The sequence below is a fragment of the Haplochromis burtoni genome, unplaced genomic scaffold (genome assembly GCF_018398535.1).
Source record: "Haplochromis burtoni strain Fernald_Lab_line unplaced genomic scaffold, NCSU_Asbu1 Contig_147, whole genome shotgun sequence".
Taxonomy (NCBI): domain Eukaryota; kingdom Metazoa; phylum Chordata; class Actinopteri; order Cichliformes; family Cichlidae; genus Haplochromis; species Haplochromis burtoni.
In genome coordinates this window covers 948,490-971,444 of record NW_024582508.1, presented here as the reverse complement: position 1 = coordinate 971,444, position 22,955 = coordinate 948,490, and the positions used below count along the sequence as shown (strand labels likewise).

At 38.6% G+C, this 22,955-nt stretch overlaps 1 protein-coding gene across 1 annotated transcript; it reads right to left on the bottom strand.

Annotated features, from left to right (window-relative positions):
* Nucleotides 1-4,212: 4,212 nt before the first annotated feature.
* On the bottom strand, nt 4,213-22,769 carry scara3 (scavenger receptor class A, member 3). Its single transcript, XM_005931531.2, has 12 exons — nt 22,260-22,769; nt 13,054-13,089; nt 12,188-12,232; nt 10,998-11,117; nt 8,653-8,733; nt 8,101-8,219; nt 7,764-8,008; nt 7,082-7,301; nt 6,714-6,802; nt 6,300-6,492; nt 5,764-5,941; nt 4,213-5,665 (listed from the first exon to the last, which is right to left on the bottom strand). Exons 1-12 carry the CDS (start codon nt 22,264-22,266, stop codon nt 5,172-5,174), a joined length of 1,827 nt encoding a protein of 608 aa, XP_005931593.1. The 5' UTR covers nt 22,267-22,769; the 3' UTR covers nt 4,213-5,171.
* Nucleotides 22,770-22,955: the final 186 nt, after the last annotated feature.

The following is a 22,955-nucleotide window of genomic DNA, read 5'->3' as shown; positions in this document are numbered from 1 at the left end:
TCTATCTATCTATCTATCTATCTATCTATCTATCTATCTATCTATCTATCTATCTATCTATCTATCTATCTATCTATCTATCTATCTACACATATACATGCATATATATATATGTATTTGAATTTATATATGTATATATTTGTGTGTGTGTGGATACATGAAATATGTATATACACACACATATGATGTTTTAATATAAATTATGTGAACATAGAACATTTCTGTGAATTCTCCTAAAGTCAGAGTTTAACCCTTTTAAAGCCTGAACCATGAAATTATGACCAGATAAATCTCAGTTTTTTCAAACATGAGTGTTATTATCAGTGTTTATGTGTGACTCCTCCCACCAGAGGATGGCTGTGGGTTTTTTCCTTTTCTTTCTTAGGGTGTGGACACCTGGGCATGCCTGCTGAGTTGTTGGGTGGAGTTTGTTCCTGTCCTGGGATTGTGTTTATTGAACCTTCTGACAAATAATTAAAATATATATTGTATATTCTACAGGGATGGAGGAAGTATAGATGTAACTTCAATTTCTTAGCAATTGTTTGTATTTGGGCAACGAAACAACAAATCACATCAGTCAACGCAATGCATGTTTTTGGGCTGGTAGGCACTGTGTCAGGTTTCTGGCAGTCAAGTGTGTTGGTGGACATCTGAGGCAATAAAGAGAACTGTACACTGGGTGGATGTGAAGGAGCTGAGGTGAAACTACTCTAACTGGGCCTCTAACTTGCCTCAAAATGTCTTTACCACATCACTGGTGACGATTTTGTGTGTGTGTGTATTTTCCAAGTGTAAGCCAGTATGTGTTTATTTAACAGTGACTTGTTAATCACACATTGCAGCAGGTGTGATATCTGTCCTCTCTCTCACACACACAAACATAGTATGAGTTACCTGAGCCACAGGGAAAAGCAGAGTGTTTTTACAGCTGTCTATGTAATGAATTCTTTGGGGGCCTGTCAAATCACCAGTTAGCTAACGTCTCAAATGTTGTGGTATATGTGCGTGCATGTATGTGTGTGTTGACGAAGGTTAGGTAATGTCTCTGTATGCTACCTCCCACTTCTGGCAGGTTTAATGTCAATATGCTTAAAATTACACAACCCGAGTTGTCATACAGACAGAAAGCTAAAAGACCCGCCCCACCCCTCAAACAGACTTCTTAATGGAGAATTTTATCTTAAAGAGACAAGTGAAGATTGAAAAGTAAGTTATCTAATTTATAAAGCTTTTATACTTACAGAGGTAAATAGTTTCACTGCTTGAGGTGCCAATCTTAATAAAAAGGTAAGCATGTTTAAATTAAACATGGCCATTAAAGAATTACTTATGGCTGCAATATATCACCTGAGAAATGGGAGGGCAAAGAGGGCTGAAAAGACAACTAACCCTAACCCTATAATGTGAATTACAGATGTTCAGGGCTTTTTTTCTACATTACACAGTTCAGCCATGTGCAGGCATGACATCACATCACAATCAGCAGAACACATTGGTCCTGTGGGTTTTTGGTAATAAACTGTTGCCCACATACAGCCTTTTATGACTACTGAACCTTCTTTATCACCAGCCAGTTGTGGTGTGGAGGGAGGGAAGAAGTGTTACATCCCCCCCATTAATGATTTTCAGGAAAATTTTGAAGTTGGAGCTTTTACTCTGTAAAGTGAAGTTTAATTCACTCTGAAGTGAAAGCAAATCTGGTGGGTTGATTTATACTGGTCAGTAAGCACAACATGCCTTGGTTTGAACATTTTCTCATAGCAGACAGCTCCTTATTTATGTTACAGCGTCACTGAGTGTTGTAATCTGAAAAAAATATATACAACTTTCAAGTGAATCAAAACTTTTCTACATCTACTAGATAAACTATAAGTAGCAAAAAAAGCAGTTAGCTTTACTTGGGCACCAAAAAGACAACAGTAGAGCATTTTCACTGGTAAACATGATGAATATTTGTTGCTCTTTTGGCTATGTGTTATTCTGACAGGAGTCTGGGGTTAGAGATGCTGAGCCTTCATAATATGTAAAGAAACTGTAATTAAAATCCCCCTCCAGTGACCTCTGCAAGTTTTAGGTTTAAGGTTCTCAAATATACCAAGTTAGCGTGTGGTGCACAGTGCAAACTGAAATTAGCAAATAATTCCTGCCATTGGATACAGAGTGTGTCCAAGCACTTGATGATCCTGCAACTGACATCAAGGGTGGGCGGTAGTAAGATCGGAACATTGTGAACAAGGTAGGCTATAATTAAATGATAATTGTTTAAATAAAAAAGCACAATGAGGGATGCGTATGTAAAGTATTTAAAACAAATAAAAATGTAGCATAGTTGCACAATTGTTTGCATGTCTGTTAATAGCTGTTTGTGGTGATATCTTTAATACTCTGCCCTGCAAATTTCCCATCCATCAGTTTAGCATCACTGCTAATGATTTATGGCTCTACATATGGGAAGAGTTTAGACATGTCTGTTTTAGGGCTTCCCAACTACAAAATAGAAAGACAAGAAATGGTTTGAATTATGGTGAAGAATTTCTAAATGATTTAAAAATGACAGAAATTCACACTTTTGCTTCAGCTTTATAGGAAGGAAACGCTTTATGCATATAACTTCTCAAGAGACTGAAGGAATAAGGGATTTTTGGTGGCTTTCTGAAGGACGTTTTTGTTGGAGGTCAGGTTTCTTTAACATCCCACAAGGGATGTGATGTTCCAGCACAGGGAAAAAGAGGGCAAGGCTGTGAAAATATAATTCAGCAGGAGATCAGGGCAGCCACAGTCTTCTGCAGGGAGGTTTTCATCTGGTTTCGTCCACAGCTGCACAAGCCTTTCTCAGATATCAGTGCAGATTGTTGATCGTAGTCACATCTAACAGTCTGATTTACAGTGCTTTGTGGTTGCATAAAATAGGTGATATTTAACATTCCAAAAGTATTTTTTGTTGTTGACTCATTTGTGCACAGCTTTGCACTGCACTAATTGCACTATAGACTTTAAATTTATAAATTATCTGGGTTTTAGATAATACATACTCATGTTAAAATACCAGGCTATATACAGACAATTGAATCAGGCTTAAAAATCTAATGGGGAAGGGTTGTGACATGTCTTTTGATGCAGGGATGAAACCAGTCTCCCTTCTTTACATAATCTTTGGAAGTTCAACAGAATACTGACACGGTAGAAACTCTACAATAAGCATTTATTGAAGTTCAATGCAAGCCAGTCGCATTTCATTACATCATCCAGATTTACAGACATTTTATGATAGTCTTTTTGTTAAACTTTCGCTTTGACATATCAGTGATTATTTGTGTTTCTTAAGACCCAAACACCATTAAAAAAACATACTATCTATCATCAAAGTGTAAAGAAAAATTATCCCTAATTTTGGTGTTTTTATTTTTAATACTTGATAAATTTATATAAACTTCTTTAATTCTGTGACCTGTCAGGCATCATACGTCTTAAAATATTAGTAGCGCATAAAGTGAAATGAGCTTATTTGCTTTCTTTCTAGATGTGAGAAAAATAAAGCTCTCTCAGTGTCAACATATACGAGGTGATGCACTTATGCTTCTTTTGCACTAGTAACAACTCAGTTCCGCTCAACTCTACTTGACTCGGTTTTTCAGGGTTTTCCATTAGGTGGTGGTACCTGATACTAGGTGCTTTTAGTACCTGCTCGGCCAACGTTCCAAGTGAGCTAAGTCGATCTGAAAATGTGACATCAACAGACTGCATGCCACTGATTGGCCAATGGTGTGATTTGATAAGTCATGAGAGTGACTCCATCACAGAAAGGACAAAAAGCCGTAGACAGAGAAGCAGGTAAACCATCACCTAAGCGTCCTCCATTGGTGTGTTGGGCTTGTTGCACATACAAATCAAGTCACTGGATTTTCGGCCGCATCGCTATCACGACCCCATGTACATTGAGGTGGTGTTCAAAATGACTGACACTAGAATAGTGAATAGAGTTGAGTCAAGCTGAGTGGATACTAGTGGAAAATAGCATTAATTTAATCTCCAAAGATCAAAAAGCACATCTGAATCTGTTTTTTTCCATATTGTATCTTGGAAAGACTTGAGCTAGCTTTCCTCTATGTCCCCAGTCTTTATGCTAAACTAGATTTATCACCACTTTAAGTTCTATGCTGTAAGATATAGGAATGATATCAAGCAAAAAAAAAAAAAAAAAAAAAAGGAGTGATATCAAGCTTCCTATCTTACACTAAGAATTATCACAATTATGATCTCTAATGTCAGCAGCAGTTGCTTTAGCTTTCATTTTTACTATTTTCAACTAACAACTTTACCACAAAAAAAAATCACTGCATGTAAGAGACATTCACATGAAAAATAAACCCACAACAAAACAATTCATCACCTTTGAACCCACTAAAGAAAAAAAGGTTCTCAGAGTACCCGCTCTGAACCTCCAATGAAAACTGATTTTGGTTTTAATTGTGACACTTTAATAACAGTGCCCCCCATTGGCAAGGTTATGTCAGCAATGTGTACATAATCTCAGAACGAGTGGATATTTTTCCATAGAGTCGTGAATGACAATGTAAACCTTTGGCTAGTCTGGATGGAAAACCTCACTACTTAAGTCCAAATCTGTGGTTAACAACCCTTCCATTTATTATGTCCCAAGAGGTTTTAGCGGCTTGACAACAACCTCAAACACATTCTTTGCTTCTGCTACATTAAACAGGCAAGACTTCATGTTTAGTAATGGATGTTTTTTTTTCTTTTTTTATATTCCTACTGATTTTGAGATTTAGTTTTTTATTTTGTTCCGTAAATTAATTTGTTGTTGTTGTATAATTTCCACTGTAAGAGAACCCATCAGTTATGTGAAGACCATTTCCAAAAAGTCTTTCCAAACACTGTCAGCTTATAGGCTTGGTCATTTTGACTTCTCACCAACAGTTCAGTTTGTAATAGCAGTTCTGTCGTAGTTTTAGGCCTTCCTTTTTAGTTCAGCACAGGATCAGGAAAACCCTTTTTAACTCCCCCATGTTAAATTTGATTTGATGCACTTGTTCATTAAGTTCTTCATTGTCCTCCTCAGTTTCATAGAAATTGATAATTGGGCATTGCACCATGACCCCTTCAACTTCTTCGTACGAGACAAATTACATTGGACTCCATGTTTCTCTCTATTGTCTCTTGGAACCAGCAGCAGGCGCCACAGTCCCTTGTGTGGGGTTGTTGATTCGGTCATGGCTGCACGCCAAGCCAGGAGGTCCAGAGACTCCTGGTGGTCCATGCGGCCCCACTGGCCCCTGTTTTCCTTTGGGTCCTATTGGCCCGCTAATGCCAGGTATTCCGGCCTGGCCCTCGATCCCTGGAGACCCTGGAGGTCCTGGGAGACAATCTTTACCAGGGGGACCCATATCACCTTTCTGGCCCCTCTCACCCTTTGGGCCTGGTGGACCCATGGACCCCTTATCTCCTTTGCTACCTTGTGCCCCTCTACTGCCACTAGGGCCTCTTTCACCAGGTACTCCTTTGGGACCAGGTGAACCTTTAGGTCCAGCAGGTCCACGATTTCCTGTAGGGCCTCGGTCACCTTTGCTGCCAGTCAGCCCAATGGGTCCTTTTGGGCCACTTTCACCACGGTTCCCTTTGGGTCCTGGGGGTCCAGGAGCGCCTGTTGACAACAGATGGTGTTGTAAATGTAAAAGGAAAAAACAAATCAAAGCAAAGCATTCTTTGCTATTCTTGTTGTTTATACACAGCAACATCCACCTTTAAGTATAGTGAAGTTCTGCATTAGCTGTGTATGGTGAACATCTACTAGTTTCATCTCCTCCATCACCATAGACAAATTCCTGATGTCCATGTCCAGTCGGACATTCAGCAACAGGTTCTGCTGCCTTAGAGTGTCAGCTAAGTGCAGCAGTAGCAAGACTGTGTTGTTCAAGTTCTGCACAAAAAAAGAGAGGAGGGGGGCGCATAGATAATGAGAAGCAGTTGGAATTTAACAATGGAAGGGCTAAATATTAGAAGTTTATGTGGCAAATCAAAAATCGGCTTAACTAACCTTAAAGCTAACTAACTAGCCCAAGTGATCATGCAAATTACGACAAGCATTTTGCTACTGGGAGTCTTTTGTGTGTACTTTAAGAATTTTCACTTGCTGACTCTAAATCTGAAAGCTGTTAGTATTGGACAACTAGTACGACCCAGACGGAAACTGCAACATGTTTCAGCATTTCGGAAAAATGCTTGGTCTCCAGAAATAACTCCAAAAACTACAATATAGTTGTTGTGTTTTTTGCAACCTGCAGTTCATCGGTGTGTCTGCCCAGGCGAGTCTGGCATGACGAGCTCTCTGTGTTGATGTACTTATACATGCTTTGGACGTGGCTCACAGTAGCATTGACGCTGGAGGAGATTGAGACAATTTCCATCTCAATAGAGTTCAAGCGACCATCCAAGGCAGAGAACCGCTCACCCGTCCGGTTCTCATAGTACCTAAAGAGGACAGAAATTTGTGATGGCTGGAATGATATGTCTCTCTGTGTATATAAATAAATATATACACATATAATAGACTTCATGATATGTAAACATCACTTGTTTCAGTATTTAACTTTCACATAAGTCAGACTAATGTAAAAATCAGGAAGTTGATAGTATATTAAGCCTTAACACAAGAAAGTCAGTGTAAGGATATTGAGTGTTTTGAATGTTACCTTGAATGGTAGTGAAGGTCATGCATGTTCTCCTCATGTTCGTCCGTGAATGTTGACACGTTGTCTAGCTGCATCTGTAAGTTCATCACCTGCAGAAAACACCCAAACAATCTGGATCCTATCCTCACACGTCCCCTAATTGCTTGATTTACTGATTTACAAGAGATTGGACTGTCCAGCTGCAAATTGACCATTTGATTCTCCAAAGGACAAGTTAACTTAGAATCAATTTAAATCCCGATAACTGTTCCTCCTAACTGATTTATGGCCATGTAAACAACCATATCTCTTCTATTATGAATGATTTTTTATTTAACACAGTCTGTTTATGAATATCTAAGAACGATCAAGCTTACAAATGCACTAACCTGGTGAGTGAGATCATAGTAGAGCTCAGTGGATATGGCGATCCTTTGGTGATCTGCTACGATGTTGTTCTGTAGGAAGCGCATGGTTTGCATTGTGCTGCTGGTGTTGGACTTGATAGCACTCAGAACCCGGCTGTAGTTCTGCCAGTCACTGGTTAATTTATGGAGGACATACGTATCCTCATCTGCTTTTCTCTGCAGGGCATCAATCCACTGTGTACTAACAAGTAGAGGGATCACAGAAGATGGGAGTTAGCAGTAGTGTTGATAATAAGGGCAAATATCCCTAATAGAGTTATTTCAGACACATATGCACACATGTACATGATGTTCTAATAATTTGTTTATCAAGGGCAACCAACAAGAACTTTGGATATATTGAGAACTGCACCAAGGCCCAATATAACCTAAATCAGGATTATTATGAACCTTGAATCGCGCAAAGCTACTCTAGTAGAGTGCGGGAATAAAAACACTGAGTTATAAATGAGCATCACCCTTAAAGGTGAATACATGTAGAGTTAAGGAAAAACTGAAATAATCCAGCAGGCTGTGGATGCTGTATAGTTTAAGGTTACTGGTGTTGCAAAATGCTTTCCTCCATTCATAAATCTGAACACTGAGCATGCTCCATTAAGTGTATGATCTAGTCACATCTGTCCTTTCTCAGCTTTTCATTCACCTGTGTGCCACTGTTGTATTAACTTGATGCGCTGTAGCTTTGATGTCAAACGAATCCTCCAGCAGTGTTTTTATCTTCTCCTGAGTTTCTTCAACCACATCCTTCCAGCCCTCCACCCGATCCAGGTATCTTTCCAGTGACTGATTGAGAACTTTGATTGACATAAGGTGGTTTTGGATGTCACGTGTCAGCCGGTTACTTGTATCCTTTAGTGTCGACTGGGTCTTGGAGGCTTGGTCCAGGACCTGGAGAAGAAAGAAATGGTGGTAAATTTTCTTTGGGCTTTAAACTACTGGTCCCCTTTTATTATTTGAGCTTTTTTTGAAGGCCACCATACCTGCTCCTGTGCCAGTATCATTCTCTGAATGTCTTCAAACTCTTTCTTCAGTTTACTGACCTCCTCACTGTACAGAGTTGCATCCAGGCAGCCTGAACAGTTAGATGTGGCCCTCACATCTGGGATGGGAAGTTAAAAAGGACGTGAGATGGCACAGGAAAAGAGGCAGGATGCTCTAAATTACTGTATTTGACAGCTGACCACACAACCAAGTTCCTAATGTGTAATCAGGTGAATAGAAGAAGAAAACTAATGTATAAACAATCAGCTGAAGTTTGTAAGGTAAACCTTCCTGAATTCCAATATGTTAAAATGTGCTGATCCATGTGATAATATTCACAGACAGCCAACTCCTGTCATGCTTTAAATTGAAACACAATTAAAGCTGTTTTAGGAATATATAAAATCCCAGAAGTTAGTAGGAATGTAAGCAAAACAGTTCAATTCAACAAATGTGCAAAAACTTTGCTATCTGTGAAAAAACAATTATTCCTTGATGTTTTCTCATAGTTCTTATAGGATCAAAGTGAGTATTAAAAAAAGTTACTTTACCCTCTATTCCTTGCTGGACCTTTGTGATCTTTTTGTAGTAAGCTGACTCTTCTTCAGAGAGGCTGTCCACCTTCCTGAACACTGAGTACACAGAATTACACATAAATATTTCAAAGTATTTTAAACAGTTGTACTTATATATATAACCTATATATAAGTAAAGGAACAATAACAGTGAGCGATCCGAGTGCTCTGGAGTAAATGGGGAATGAAATCATTAGATTTAATCATGTAAGGAGGAAATAATTAACAGCAGTAACTTGGTGTTAACAGGAAATAAGAGATATTTAAAGGAGTAAAAACAGGAAGTTGTAATTTAAGCCCTGACAACAAAACACCTAAAGTTTTCATTGGCCTAAACACCAATTATGTATGATGGTTTATCCAGCTGGTCAGGTTTTAATCCCTCAACATATTTCCCAAGTGACTAACAGCAGTTTAGCAACAGTTAGCTTTTTAACATCCTAAGCTTTGACCCAGTGCATTATTAGAGGCCGTTCTGTAGTTTGTTTGCATATATAAATGCTTCCACATGTGCACATACTAGCTGATGTAACAGTGCAGTTGAACATGGCCTGTGGCTTCTCCTATTCGTTGAAGCAACAGAATATATTTTAAATGTATGAATGTGAATGAGTAAATCTTTTTTTTATGGGAATGCAGGGGTGTGCATCTGGTGGCATATGTTTCAAAATAATGCTTTCAGTGTGACAAAACACATTTCATTCCCCAAACTATTTTTTCCATAAAGGGGTAAAACTGTGTTACTTGAGTCCGTATTTTGTGCAGAAAAAAAACTGTTGCTAAAAAACAGATGTTCATCAGGGAATTGAATATCAAAGGTTACTGTTTCTCTTCTTGTGCATAGAATCCCATTCACGGATGGGATTTGCAGCCAAGTGCATGACTTCTTCCAATGGTATTAAAGTTTTAGTACTTTGGTGCTGCACAGCTGTACTGGACGTTGATACAGTGTCAGTGTGTGTTATTCAAATGTATTTTGCAAAGCTAAGCCATGCTGTCGTGCACTTTTTAAAAAGAACTGGATTTCTCATAGCAACCCTCCTGGCAACCCTTGCAAACAAGCCATACGTCTTCAGTCTTTTTCTAATTGCGTTGTCATTAACTTTAACATGTAACATACCAAATGAGGGATGTAGAGTCTGAGATGTAGATCTTGGGTCTTTTGCAATCTTTCTGGCTATTGCACAGGATACTGCTTCTCTAAACTCTGGGTGAATTTTCTTGGACATTCAGTCCTGGGAAAATTGCAACATTGTGTTAAGATATGCAGCAAACTTCCAAAACTGCCCTTAAAGAGGTGGTTAAACTTGCTGATGATCAGGTTTTAAAGGGAAAAGTGATATTTTTTATTCTTTTTGCGATTTGAGAACCTTTTGCAACAGTATCAGCTGTCAAATTAGTCAGCTAATTGTCCTTTATAGTGGAAAAAAAACAAATGGTAAAATATGCATTTGATTTTCAGTGTAGCTCTGTATGAATTAGAGACAAGAGAAATACTTGACGTTTCCTCTTTTTAGAGTTTGGAACAGTTTCTGGGGGAACAGTTTTGCTTCAGTAAAATAGTATTTTTGTAAATATAAAGGGAGAAAACTAAAGAAAAATCAAAGGCATATTTCCATCTGATATTCTGCTAAAACCATTAAATAACTGTGGTTTAAATCCTACACTGAAAATGAATGGTGTCTGATTTGTGTGCTTTTCTTTACACGCAAAATAAAAAAAACATTATAAGGTGCAGAAATGGTCTAAAAAGAAGGAAATTAAGCATAAAGGGGTCAAAAAAGTGGTTTCTCCTAACAACCAAATGTTTGCTGAAACCACTTGCTGATGGCAGATGATGAACATGCACACTTCGTCCAGGTTTCCAGCACACGTGCAAATGAAAAATTACACAAAATGCCCACACGCATTTTGTGGCACACCTAATTCAAAACTGGACTTTATTAGGATGTGTATCTGAATGCAGCCTTCTGTGTGTTGAGGGATTTTGAATCAGTTCTTGCCTGACTCTGTCCTCTGATGTCCCTGAACAATTGTAAACCATAAAGATTTACGGCTTTCAAGCCCAATAAAAAGTGATGCTGATGTAAAAAGCACCTGCTGCTGCTGAGTAACTGTCAGGTAAAACATGGGCAACACATTCACTTGATCTATGGGAGTTTGGGGAGTGCACTATTCAGGCAACTAAAATGTATGTAGAGAAATTTGATGTGCTTTTCACTCATTTTAATGCACAGAGCTGAATGCGTCCAACCAATCTCTGCATGAGGAAGACCTCTGTGTTTTCATTTAGAGCAAATCAAAAGTCAAGTTGAGCTCACCAAGTGAAGCCAGCACTGCAACAGTTATGATTAGGAAGGCAACAAATCCATAGAGGATTTTGACAGCCAGTTGAAGAGAATGGCTCTGCTGGCACCGCACGCAGCCACCTCGACTACGACCTGGAGATCAAATCACACGAACAAAGTCAACAAAGTGAGTAAATTAGCAAACGAAAAACAAAATTGATTTTCTGATCTGATCGTTTAGTTGTAGCTACTGTAAAATGAAGCGCTCATAAAAGAAGTATCCAGATTATTTAGTTAAACAAAACAAAAACAATAGTAGCTAAAACATAGAAACCACGTTCCTAAGGCAGAGACTGAAGCATCTCCAAAACGGTAAGGCTTGTCGGAGCCTTTAGTTGGCAGATACTGGAGGTACATGTTGAACTGATATGTATAGTATTTACAATATCTACAGCTAATACCCTGGTCCAAGATATCATCACCAAAGTTCTTAGTGGGACAGATCAGATTTGGCTGCAGGGACTGTCATGATGTTTTGGCTCATCAGTACATGATTTTAACATTTAAATCTTTTCATTTTATTTATTTTCTCCTGCTTGGGGGCAACAGGAATAACACCAAACTGACTTATTCAGTATCATCTTAGAGTTAATATGAGAGACACACAACTATTCCATTTGTGTTTGTATTCATATATGCATGGAAAATGTAACTCCATTATTTTTTGTTCTTTTTTTCATTTTCAATCAACTCCTGAGAAACAAATGTGCTCTTCAGCCTCTATCGTCTAACGATGTTCACCTAATCTCTGAATGTGCTACTTTAGAGGGTTTTTTGTCAATATTCTGCCATTTATTGACTCGACTGATGCAACTGATCTATTTAGTCAGTATATAGTGAATAATAATGTCCCAAAGCTAAAACTGATATAAAACTTGAAAATTGTTCACATCTGGTATTTTATTCTCTACGAATAACATTTTTGCTAAAATGCTTCAGTTAATTGTAACTTAACTGGTACGATTTCAATTACAAATAATGGATTGATTGGACTGACGTTAGGCAAACTTTAAAACTGTATTACTGGACTGGAGCTTTTTAACATAACAAACTCACCAAACCTACAATTTGTACACAATATGTCACTGCTGGGGGAAGAAAAAAAAAGCCCATCCTAAGATGATGCTGTTTTTCATTGTTCGATTTGTTCATGTGGCCCTTACCTCTAAATGAAGGCATTTCCTCCTCCTCTCCAGTGAAGTCCTCCTCTGAAGAACAAAGAAAATGCAAACAAAAGAAGTTGAAGATTCTGTTTTCGAAACAAAAACAAGTTTTATTCATCATTATGTCATTTTCAGTTCTTTAAATCTTCATTCCATGTAATAGAAAGGCTTAAAAAGAAGCACATAAGGGTTGAAAGGTGATGGATAAGTTTTCATATCTGAATAGTCAACGTTGATCCATTAAACAGGCTAGCTTCCACACACTTGTTATTAAACAGAGCTGTAATCATAGGTTTCTTATGATAAATCTCACAGGCTATGGATGTAATTACATCAGCCGAGAAGTTTACTCGAGGCCACTATTTGCAGTCAGTGTGAATGTGGTTTATATCAACAGAGCCACATAACCTCTAAGTATAGGCAGAAAGACCATTTTTAGTCCAAAGATATCCAGCATGATTTGTGGAGAAACCCAGCAGGTAAAACAGTATTCCAAGGGACCCTTAAATTAACTGACTGGGTTCTGACAGCTTGTATACATGCTGTCCAATAAAAATGAGGTTTCTCCGAGGCTTCTTACCAGGAGCTTTAAAAAAAATCCTACTTGTAGTTATGATCTGGATGTCAATATCACTGCTTTTACAAGTCAGAAAGAAGTAACATGAATACAGCACATGGCTTATTTGCTTTTCTCTGAGACCAGTTAGCTTGATTTCTCAGGAGAAAATTAAACCTGCATCTGTTCAATGTTAAATTTGTGTCTACAGAATGTGAATACAAGTGAGGGCAAATTGACAGTCGTGCACAATGAACTGGTTCACATCCATGGCTCTTCACCAAGGACAACAAAAGAGTTTGATCATTACCTTTGAAAAGCTGGTTCTCATATCCACCATAGTTGTCTGTCAAAGAGACACAAAAAGCAGACGTTTAAAAAATGAAGCTGAGTGAAATTCAGCTCCTCTGGAGCCACAAAGAGGTTTTATTACTCCTCTCATAAATCACACAAACCAGCTGCCTCCCTGTTTCCCTTGAAGTGTGCATTGTACCGAGCGCGCACAGCATGAAGCTGCTGTCCCAGAAAATGCATGTTTTTGTTCTTTTTAGATGTTTTCTCTGAATTGTTGCTCACTCAGGACAAACCAGTCCCACGGTGGTGCAAAGCATGAGAAAATTTGTTGGTTCTGTGCGCTGACTCTGGTGGGAGTGTTGTGTTTGTTGTGAGTCTGAGAAATTTGTTATCACACACAGTCATGGAAAGGGCTGGAGTAAGCATGACTTGATATGACCGCAGAGTGCCTAACAAACCAGATGAAGCTAGATTATTTAAAAATCCCCAGATGCATTTGACTTCATGTTTTCATAGCTGTAAGTAAGTGCTGGGGCTTTATTGCACATTATTAAATGTGCAGCATACAACTGCACCTGGGACACTGTGGGTGTGGAGCTGGAAGTTTAGCAATCACTCATGCTGACCACAGGGGAAACTGTTTCTGAAGAAGAGGAGCTGGAAATCACAACAACAGTCATCTCAAGGTGATTTATATTGTAAGGTAGACCCTACAATAATACATACGGAGAAACACCCAAGAATCTTAATATCCCCTATGAGCAAGCACTTTAGCGACAGTGGGAAGCTAACAGGAAGAAACCTCCGGCAGAACCAGGCTCAGGGAGGAGCAGCCATCTGCAGCGAGTCTCCTGGTTGAATGATAGCTGTGATTGTCGTACCTCCACCCTAACCGTCTTCGTGTGGAATCCATAGAGTGAAAAACATCTCTATGGATTGTTTTTGGAATGTGACAGTAAATGATTACTTTGACTGTTTTGTTGGTGACTTATTAGTCCCTGAATGTTTCCTTACACAGGTCAGAGACAAAATTATTCAGCAGCAACTTAGCATGTCCAGTATTTCTTTTGTGACATTTTGACGAAGTTATGGACATTTATTTAGACTATGTAATGAATGTTTAGAGCTATTAAAAAAAACAGTGTTTTTAAGGAATTACTCCTTTGCACAATACAGCTGTGGGAAAAAAGAGTCAGAGGTTGCAGCATTTAGTGAAAGGTTTGCCACATGCTAATGAGCAGGTGTAAGAGTTGTTTGGTCTGAGATTTCCACTGTGCAACATAACTTTGGTCTCTTTTGTGCATTGTTATATAAGTGAAAACTGCCTTAAATGTTTCTGTGTTGCAAAAACATGTTGGGGAATTTCTGCTGTGGATCAATCTCTGCATTTAGCCACAAGATCATCTCAACATCAGGCGAGGTCTGGCCTCCGCTAGTGAGAAAAAAATAGGACAAAAAACAGCAGGAGAATTAAACTAATGGTGGACTGTAAGACATTAATTTTTTTTAACTAGAGAGACGGTTTTAGTACAACTTTTGTTGAAAAAAAAAAAAAAGAAATGTCTGTGTAATGCAGACACACACAGTCGCCCTCAGATGACTGGGTTCTGGTTCCACATGGCACAAATGGGAAAACAAACAGGGATTCAAGGCTTGGATGAAATTAGGGAAAATATATGTTAGGTTACGTCAAATGAAATTAAACCATGGGATCTATTTGGAGTACAATGTTAGTGAAGTTTTGATAGAAGAAAGTATACACTTGCAAAAGCAGCAATGAGGTAAATGTTTATGTGAGTCAGTGCTGAAATGGCTGAGGTCAGGTCTGGGTGGACAAGTCACAAAACACTGAGGCTGACATAAGGATGGGTGGAGGCAGAGGAAAGGGGAGGGAGTAGAAAGGGGAAAGAGTGAGAGAAAGAACTTCAGGTTAATATGGACTGAGGCCATGCTTACAGTGGCAAGAAAGACTTTTTATAATAATCTGCACCTGGTGGCCAGCTACTCTGATCAGCAGAAAATCTTTGTCATTAGCTTTCACAAATGTGTAGCTGTTACTGAAGTGTTCGATCTGCAGCCTGTGCTTGTTTAACTAAATACCTGCAACACTTGGCACTTACTGGTATTTTTTTTCTCTAACGCTCTTTATAAGTTAAAACCAAACTTGTATGGAGGGCCACAAGTGCCAAAGTGAATTAACTATATTTATAAATAAATAATTGATTGAACATGTCATCAGTTAAATTAAATTAAATTTGTTTCATTCAAATCATTTAATTATTTATTGGTAATTTTAATTAATTAATGATGCATTTATTGATGTCCCTATTTCAATTAATTATTTCCCATTTTAATTAATTAATTATTTCATGATTTCTGTGCTGTATGGAGGGCCACAAGTGCCAGAATGGGTTAAATAAAACCATCATTAAATAAATCATTACATAGTAACACGGTGGTTAGCACTGTTGCCTAACAGCTTGTCCCCTCCATATCTTTCAGCCATGACTCATTTGTTGAATTTGTAATTTCCACTACTAGTTAAACTGGGACTCTGATGTCTCTTCTGGTGACCTAAGTTGGCCAAAACACTAAATTTAACCCTGCAAACAGCAAGCAATTTTCAGAAGTTTGTGTTCAGAACTTTACAATATAAGGTAAAAACAGAGTTTGTGCAATTCTATCTCCCATTTTCCTGACAAACCATAAAGAAATTACGGATTGCTCAAAAATCTTGCAACTGGCTTCATGTTGTAACAGTGAAATTAAAAGTAGTAATAAATTTAAATGGGGGTTTTAGTGAAGAGCCCTCATGTCTGTCTAAAAGAGGTATAAATCCTGTTCAGAGACCTTCCCACCCTGACTAAAGCACATACTTGGTGGAAAACTGAATTCCTGGAATTCTTTTGGACTTTTGTGGTATAAATATGTTTCAATGCCAGCACACTGTCTGTTACTGGAAGTTGAAATTCAAATTCTAAAACTGTATTCAACAAGAAATATCGAACAACTCTACATGTATGACTCTCCTTTGCTTCCTTTGACTTGCGCTTTTTTTTAGTCGTGTTTTCGCTTCTCTCAGTGGAAAAAAACCCCCTCTTATGTCTGTCTCATTAGTGGGGAAGCTGTCGTGTCCAACACACACACAGACCAGAACTGAGCTGATCTGACAGCAGCACAACACAACCCTGCCATATTAAAAGCATGTTTTGGTTCAGTGGAAAGGCAGTCTTATTAATTTTGCTTCACAAACCTACCACCTATGGTCTGAAAGCATTTCCCTCCAAATTAAACAAACACAGAGCATCTGCATAAACAGCTCACATAAAACCCAACCCTTTGTTTTCCTGTCACTGATAAGGTCAGAATATTCAAAAGCACCCTTGCAACATTGATTCAGCTGGTTCAAATTTCATCATTAAGGGAGAATAACACCTTCAGGGTTTAGGATAACTGCTGCGAGGTGTAATAAGATAAAAGTGAAGAAAATAAAAACAGATTTCTATCTAATAAACCAACCAAAACAATAAAACCTTCTGAAGGGTATTATGTAGGTAATCCATGCTGCTAAACAGCTGTGGTAATGGACACCTGTACATAGGTACCCCATCCTCCAGTTCGTTCCAGTACATCCCAGGCATACTCAGCAGCAGTCAGGGGTTAGATCTCTGGCTAGACCTTTCTCCCTGAAGATGTGGTCACATGCAGATTACTTTTACACCCATAAAAATCTCATTGCTTTCAGATCCCAGTGCATTTATACTTCACATAACTGGGCATTTTCCCCCTGGCAGGTAAGTTATCTTGAAAGCAGCTGGCCCTGATTATATGGTAACTGTGCTTGTGACCTATGTAACAGAGTTACAGACCTTACATGGATATAGAGTAGTCAGAGTTTTCAGCATTGTCAATGTACATGCAGTTAGGTGTATATATTTTTGGACATGTGAAAGCACAATTTGCGTATAAAACATATTCAGGTCACAGTTATTTGATGAATGTGGCTATTTGCATAAAAAGTTTGAGGTCCACAGAGGACCAAGGTCGTGGATGATCATAGGATGCTTTCCATGGTCAAGCAAGGTGGTCGAGCCTTATCCAGGAGGAAGCCATGTCAATTTTCTATTTTAAAAAAAAGTGTGTAATACAATACTTCACTATAGAAAATAGTTCAGAACATTCGCTCATTAGACAGATTAAACTAAGATAAGGATCAGGAAGATTCAGCTGGCTGCAGCAAAGTTGGCTGGATGGTGCTTCACAGCACAGATTGGTAATGACCCAACAAATACAGCAAAAGCAAGCCAGGAATTTTTGAAAGATAGGAGGTGAAATATTCAGCGACGCTGGAGTTAATCAACTGATCTCAAATCGATCAAGAATGGATTTCACTTAAAAGAGAAAGCTGAAGGTAGAAAGACAAACAAAGAAATGGAAAATGAGGAGTTAGAGTTAGGAGAGAAGCACTAGAGGCCTGGAAAAACATCATAGTAGAAATCCCATTCTTTGGTGGTCCCCTGATTCCAAACTTCAAAGACCTCATTCACAAAGGATTTAAAATAAGTCTTTTGAGCCATGGCTGTGAAGGCATGGTGGTTAATACAATATTTGTTTACAATCTTTCAAAGTAAAGCAAAGCCCATACTCATTATATGACGTTAGTATGTTTTGTTAAACAGCTAAAAAAAAAAGTGTTTAAAAATGTGTGAACCTTATTATATACAACAGATTTACACAGTTTAGGTAAACAAACATCACTGAACTCTTTGCTTTTTTAGAGGAAACATGTGAAGGACAGAATATGCAACATAAAGATGCATCATAATCAGAAAACAATCATAAACCAAAGACTGGAAATGGAAATAGATACATTATATACTTCGTGTCCAACAAGATTAAAAATAAGAATAAAAGTACAAAACAATCAAAATATATTTATATTTTGGACATTCTTTGTGAGACATTTGAGACATTCGGTATTTGTGTGCACGATGAAAAGTTCATGTCCTCAGTGTGAACACTAATAGGAATAAAGATTATAAAACACAGCCAGAAATGCCAAAAACCATCTGCTGCTACAACAGCCTCCATTCTTCTTGCAAAGTTTTTCTTGGTCCTGTTCACACAAAGTGGTCTCGCAGTCTACATTCCCATTTATCCCGCAGGTGTTGGATGGAGCAGAGATCAGCTACACTTCCACACCAAACTCTGAAAGCCACCTCTTGGTGGACAGGTTTGGGGGCATTGCTTTATGCTGTAGCTTTACCATGAAAGCCACAGACAAAAACTACTGAGTCATGCAGACAAGCATCCACAGGTAAATCCTGTTGCTGTCAAAGCCCTCATGTGTAGATGATGTACAATGAATAACCATAAAAACTATGAAAATATCAACACTAGCAGTTTTGAACAGCCTTTCCTGTGTCCCTGGTATACTTCTAAGGAAAAGTTTCAGAAGAAAAGTTAAAATATATATAGAAACTTCGTGAAGTCTAACAGTCAGATCTCAGGATGTCGTTCTGATCTTTTACTCTCTGACTTTTAGTGTTCGTGAAAGCAGCCCCACTTCATGTTTGTGGTTCCTTTGCTGAGGTTTTATCTCAGGGGGCTCTGGACGTTCCAAACCCCATACCCACCCTTTTTCTCCCTTTGGACTTTACTTTCGCTACAGGCATTGTGCAAAATGTTATCCTCTGTAAATAACAGGCTCTGTATGCCCTCTGACCTCCCCACATCACTCACTGCATGATCCAATTTTCTGTTCAAATAGAGATGCCTACTCCACATCATAATAGTTTTTCATGTTCCCATCCTTCATTGGTTCATTCTGCTGTTTTGACCAGTAAAATCTCCTCCTCCTGCAAATCCAAGCCTTAAGTGGAACCAGAGTTAGGAGATGGGGCCTCCTCCAGATCAGAGTGGAGGTCTTGACCACAACTCATAAAGTAAAACGAGTCCCTTTCTAAAGCTTTGTTGACATCTCAGCCATTTAGGTGCCCTGTGACTGGAATGCGTGGTTTCTGCAAAAGAATATAAATGTGTCGCTGCAAACTGTGAACCAGAATGTATAGAAAGGCCATTTCAATAGAGCACTCTTTTATTGTGGTTAGGCAGTAAAACACAAGATCTTTGCAGTTAACATCCAGTAAATGGATGATGTTTTTTCTAGATTAAACTGCTTTGGAAAACCAGGCTGAGAAAGTAAAAAAAAGAAACAAGAAAGGCCTGGTTAGTTTTATACAGTAAGACTGCAAGGCCAAAGGAAATGTATAATCTTCAACAACTAAGCCTTTCTGTATTTACTCACCCTCAGATTTTATAATCATTTCAACTAAAACTCATAAAAATTAATCCAGTATACCTCAGAGTCCAAAAACTTACCTGCAAAGCTAACAGAATAACTATTAGCTAAATTAGCTACATTACTTGCCTTGGATAACTAAGAATCCATTCAAATTAACCTGCTTGAACCTGGGTGTTTTTTTCATCGTCATCTTAGTTTCAACTAGTGTGTTTATCCAGTCTTGTTTGCACAGATTAGAAACATGGCTGAGGTCAGACTAGTTGGTCCATGTAATATGACAGCTTATTCACACCCTCATCTCCTCCAGATTCGACCACTGTGATCACTGAGTTGAGATCAGATATGTCTGTGCATCTGTGCAAACATTTAAAAACAGACTCAAAACATTGTTGTTCATAAAGGTCTACACTTACTAGTCGTGTTTTTGCTTTATTATATTTTGCTGTTTTTACTGACATTGTCAATTAAGCTGCTGTTAACGCACACAGGATTTTATGTTTTTATCTTCATCTACCATTGCCATTGAAACTCACTGTATACATGCCTAAATGATCCAGCAGTTTCCCATTTATAGTGTATAAGACACTGGCCTCCCATTCCCTACAGAAACAATTTAAGATTTTCTGATTACTTTTAAATCTGTTAATGGTATGGCTCCATTTTATCCATCTCAAAATGTCTAACATCATGTACTGCCACATACCCAAAAGATGGTAAATAGACCAGTTATTATACAGCACTTTTCCACAACTTGCCTCATTCACCAATTCACACCCACTCGCGCAGACTGGGATCGAACCCCTGACCTTCCAGTTAGCAGGTGGCGCTACCACCTGAGCTGCACTGAGCTACTGTAGTTACTGTTACAGGTTCGACCGCCCAGGCTTAAAACAAAGGGGGACCATGTTTTCACAGTTTTAAGCCCAATGCTGTGGAACAAACTTTTTCAGCTAATATTAAACAACCTAAAAAAATCTATATCGATCTATTTGTATTTGGTTTTTTAAAATGATGTCATCTTAAATTTGTTCTTTTGTGTTCTTATTTTAGCTCATTTCATGGATTTTGGAATGTTTTAATGCTATTTTTTGTCAATTCTAGGAAGCAGCATGTAACTCTGATTGTGAGAGATACTGAGAGATGTAGAAATAAAGGTAATTAATGCTATTATTATTACACTAAAACGGTAAACAAGAGTTTTTGGTTTTGTTTTGGGTGTGGCATGGAAAGAGAGCAACATTTCAGTCAGTAGCAGGAGGCTTTGCTGTCTGTCTGACAAATTCAGTATCAAATTCTATTTGGGCACTGCCGTTACCTTAGTTTTGGCATTGTTTGTGTTTGTGTGAGTTAAACTGTCAACTACAACTAAAAGAATCTAGTATTTTGTGCAGTCAGGAGCTCAACAAGTTGCTATGACCCTGTCAAAGGTTTTTCATAAACAACTTAGTATGTAGTCCACATGGTTCATCGAAGTCCGGTAATGTAAGTATCCGAACTGTGATGCAGTGAAAGAATTAAGCTCTGTTTGCACATAAAAGTGGTGAGAAGAGGGAAGAAAAACAAACAAACAGCCACTGTTATAGCTGGAACTTATAATGTTGCTAAGGTCTTAATTAAAGATCAAGTTGCAGATTCAACATCACATTCAACATTTTGTGCTGCCAGCTCTAGTGTGGAAACATGAAAATGCCCAGGAGAAACATTTAGATTACGAATCCAAGCTAGTAAAAACAAATGAGGAAACACACTCTGAATACAGTGACAAGAAGCCAACACAGCTTCCAGATACTCAGTGTCCTTGTTCTCCTTTCACTTCAAATTCATGATGCGTTGACTGTAAATTTATATAAAGCTTCCACAGCAAAAATTGCACTCAGGCCTCCACTTTGCTCACTCTTTCCTTTTCCTTTGCCAGCCATACACCTGTCTGCCTGCTTTTCCTTTCCCTGCACCTCCTTGTTTTTGGACTCTCCCCCTCCTCTCCATTCTGGGAGGAATGTATGAGGCAGCATGTTTTGTTCTGGCTGGGCTGGACTGAAACCACTAACAGACCTCCTGCATTGTGTGGCTGAGAAGAGTACTGTTCTTGGAGTTAATTTGCTGTGTCCCCTTGTGGTTCATGTGCAGCTTCTCCCCCATTTAAGCTCGATGTACCAGTTAGAGGTAGAGATTGATATTTCCAGTAAATATACTCTTTTTATATGGTAAACATAAAACTTGAAAGTTAAAAGAGATCATTCAAAGTAAAAAAAAAAATTATCAGTTATGATAATGAATATGTGAGGACATCTCCACATATTTTCAAGCTGTTAGTTCTGTTTGGCTTCTCCCTCTCACTCCTGCTCAGTCATTCCCTCTGTATCCACTCCCCCACATGACTGCTGTGCATACTGTATCTCTGGAAACTATCTAAGTACTTTTGCTTTCTTCACAGCTGTTGGCAGTTTTCCTTGCATAGACTGTTGTAAAAATACTCAAATTCAACTCGTATATTTTCACCCGCCCTATCTTAAGCGGAATATTAATTCAATCTGCGGTAGATTGGCATGGCTAGAGAGTATCTAAAGTTTTATGAGACCAGGCTGTGGTGCACGCATGTACGCATTACAGAGATTTAAAGATGACTCATCAAAGTGTCACATCCAACAACAACACACGTGCACTTTCTCAGGATCTGCACTGGCAGGTTTCAGAGATGATGAGAAGCATATGTGATTGCTAGTGCCCTGCGCAGGTGCCTGTCTGCATCTCACCATGAGACATAATGTTTCTCACTACATTTCTAAGTGTTTTCCACACTGGGAAATTCACCTACGTTTTCATCAGATGGATCTTTTGCATGTTCAAAAGTTGGTGAAACAGGGCAAAGTTGCATTTCTAGATGCTAAGATGTAATGTTGTAGGTGAAGTCTCTTTACCTTTCATGATTTCTGGCTCCAGATATCGTCTGCAGTATTGCCAACTTGTTGCGGTCTATTTTTTTTTCTTCTCAAAATCAAGTGCAAAGGAAAAGCAGAAGTAGTCAGCAGTGTACCAATGGGTCATTCATGCGCATCGTTCCAGTGGTGACCAAATTTCCAGAGAAAGTGAGAAAAAAAAAGCACCTCCAAATTTGAAAAAAAGAAGCAAATCATGCACAAAAGATGTTCATTCTCATCCAGTGTAGTGAAGAATAAAATAATCTTTGTTAAAATTTTGAAAAAAATAACTATGCAATATCTGGATTATTGGAAATATTCTGAAAAAATTGTCGATGCTGAAGGTAGGTGATCAAAGCTCATCTAACTTTTGCACATTTGCCTGCAGCTCTCTGGCATCATCCCTTCCCCATCCAGAGCCTGATAAAGCTAAACCTCCTTAGACAGAAACCATGTGTAGCTTTATAGAGGGAGGGACAACTGGAGCATGGCAGGATGAAGAGAAAGCACAAGATTGGTAAGAGAGATATAAGCAAGAAGGCAGGGAGGCAGAGAGAGAGAGAGAGAGAGAGAGAGAGAGAGAGAGAGAGAGAGAGAGAGAGAAAGAGAGAGATGGGAGGGAAACAAAGAAAGTAAAAAACGAGGGCGGGACAGGGAAAAGGACAGAATGCAAAGGCAAAGGGAGGGGGAGAGAGA

Coding starts and splice junctions, on each gene's coding strand:
- scara3 (XM_005931531.2), bottom strand. Junction 7,302..7,763: donor AATACAACAGTGGCACACAG/GTGAATGAAAAG, acceptor TCTACTTGTTAG/TACACAGTGGATTGATGCCC. Junction 6,803..7,081: donor ACTATGATCTCACTCACCAG/GTTAGTGCATTT, acceptor TGTTTTCTGCAG/GTGATGAACTTACAGATGCA.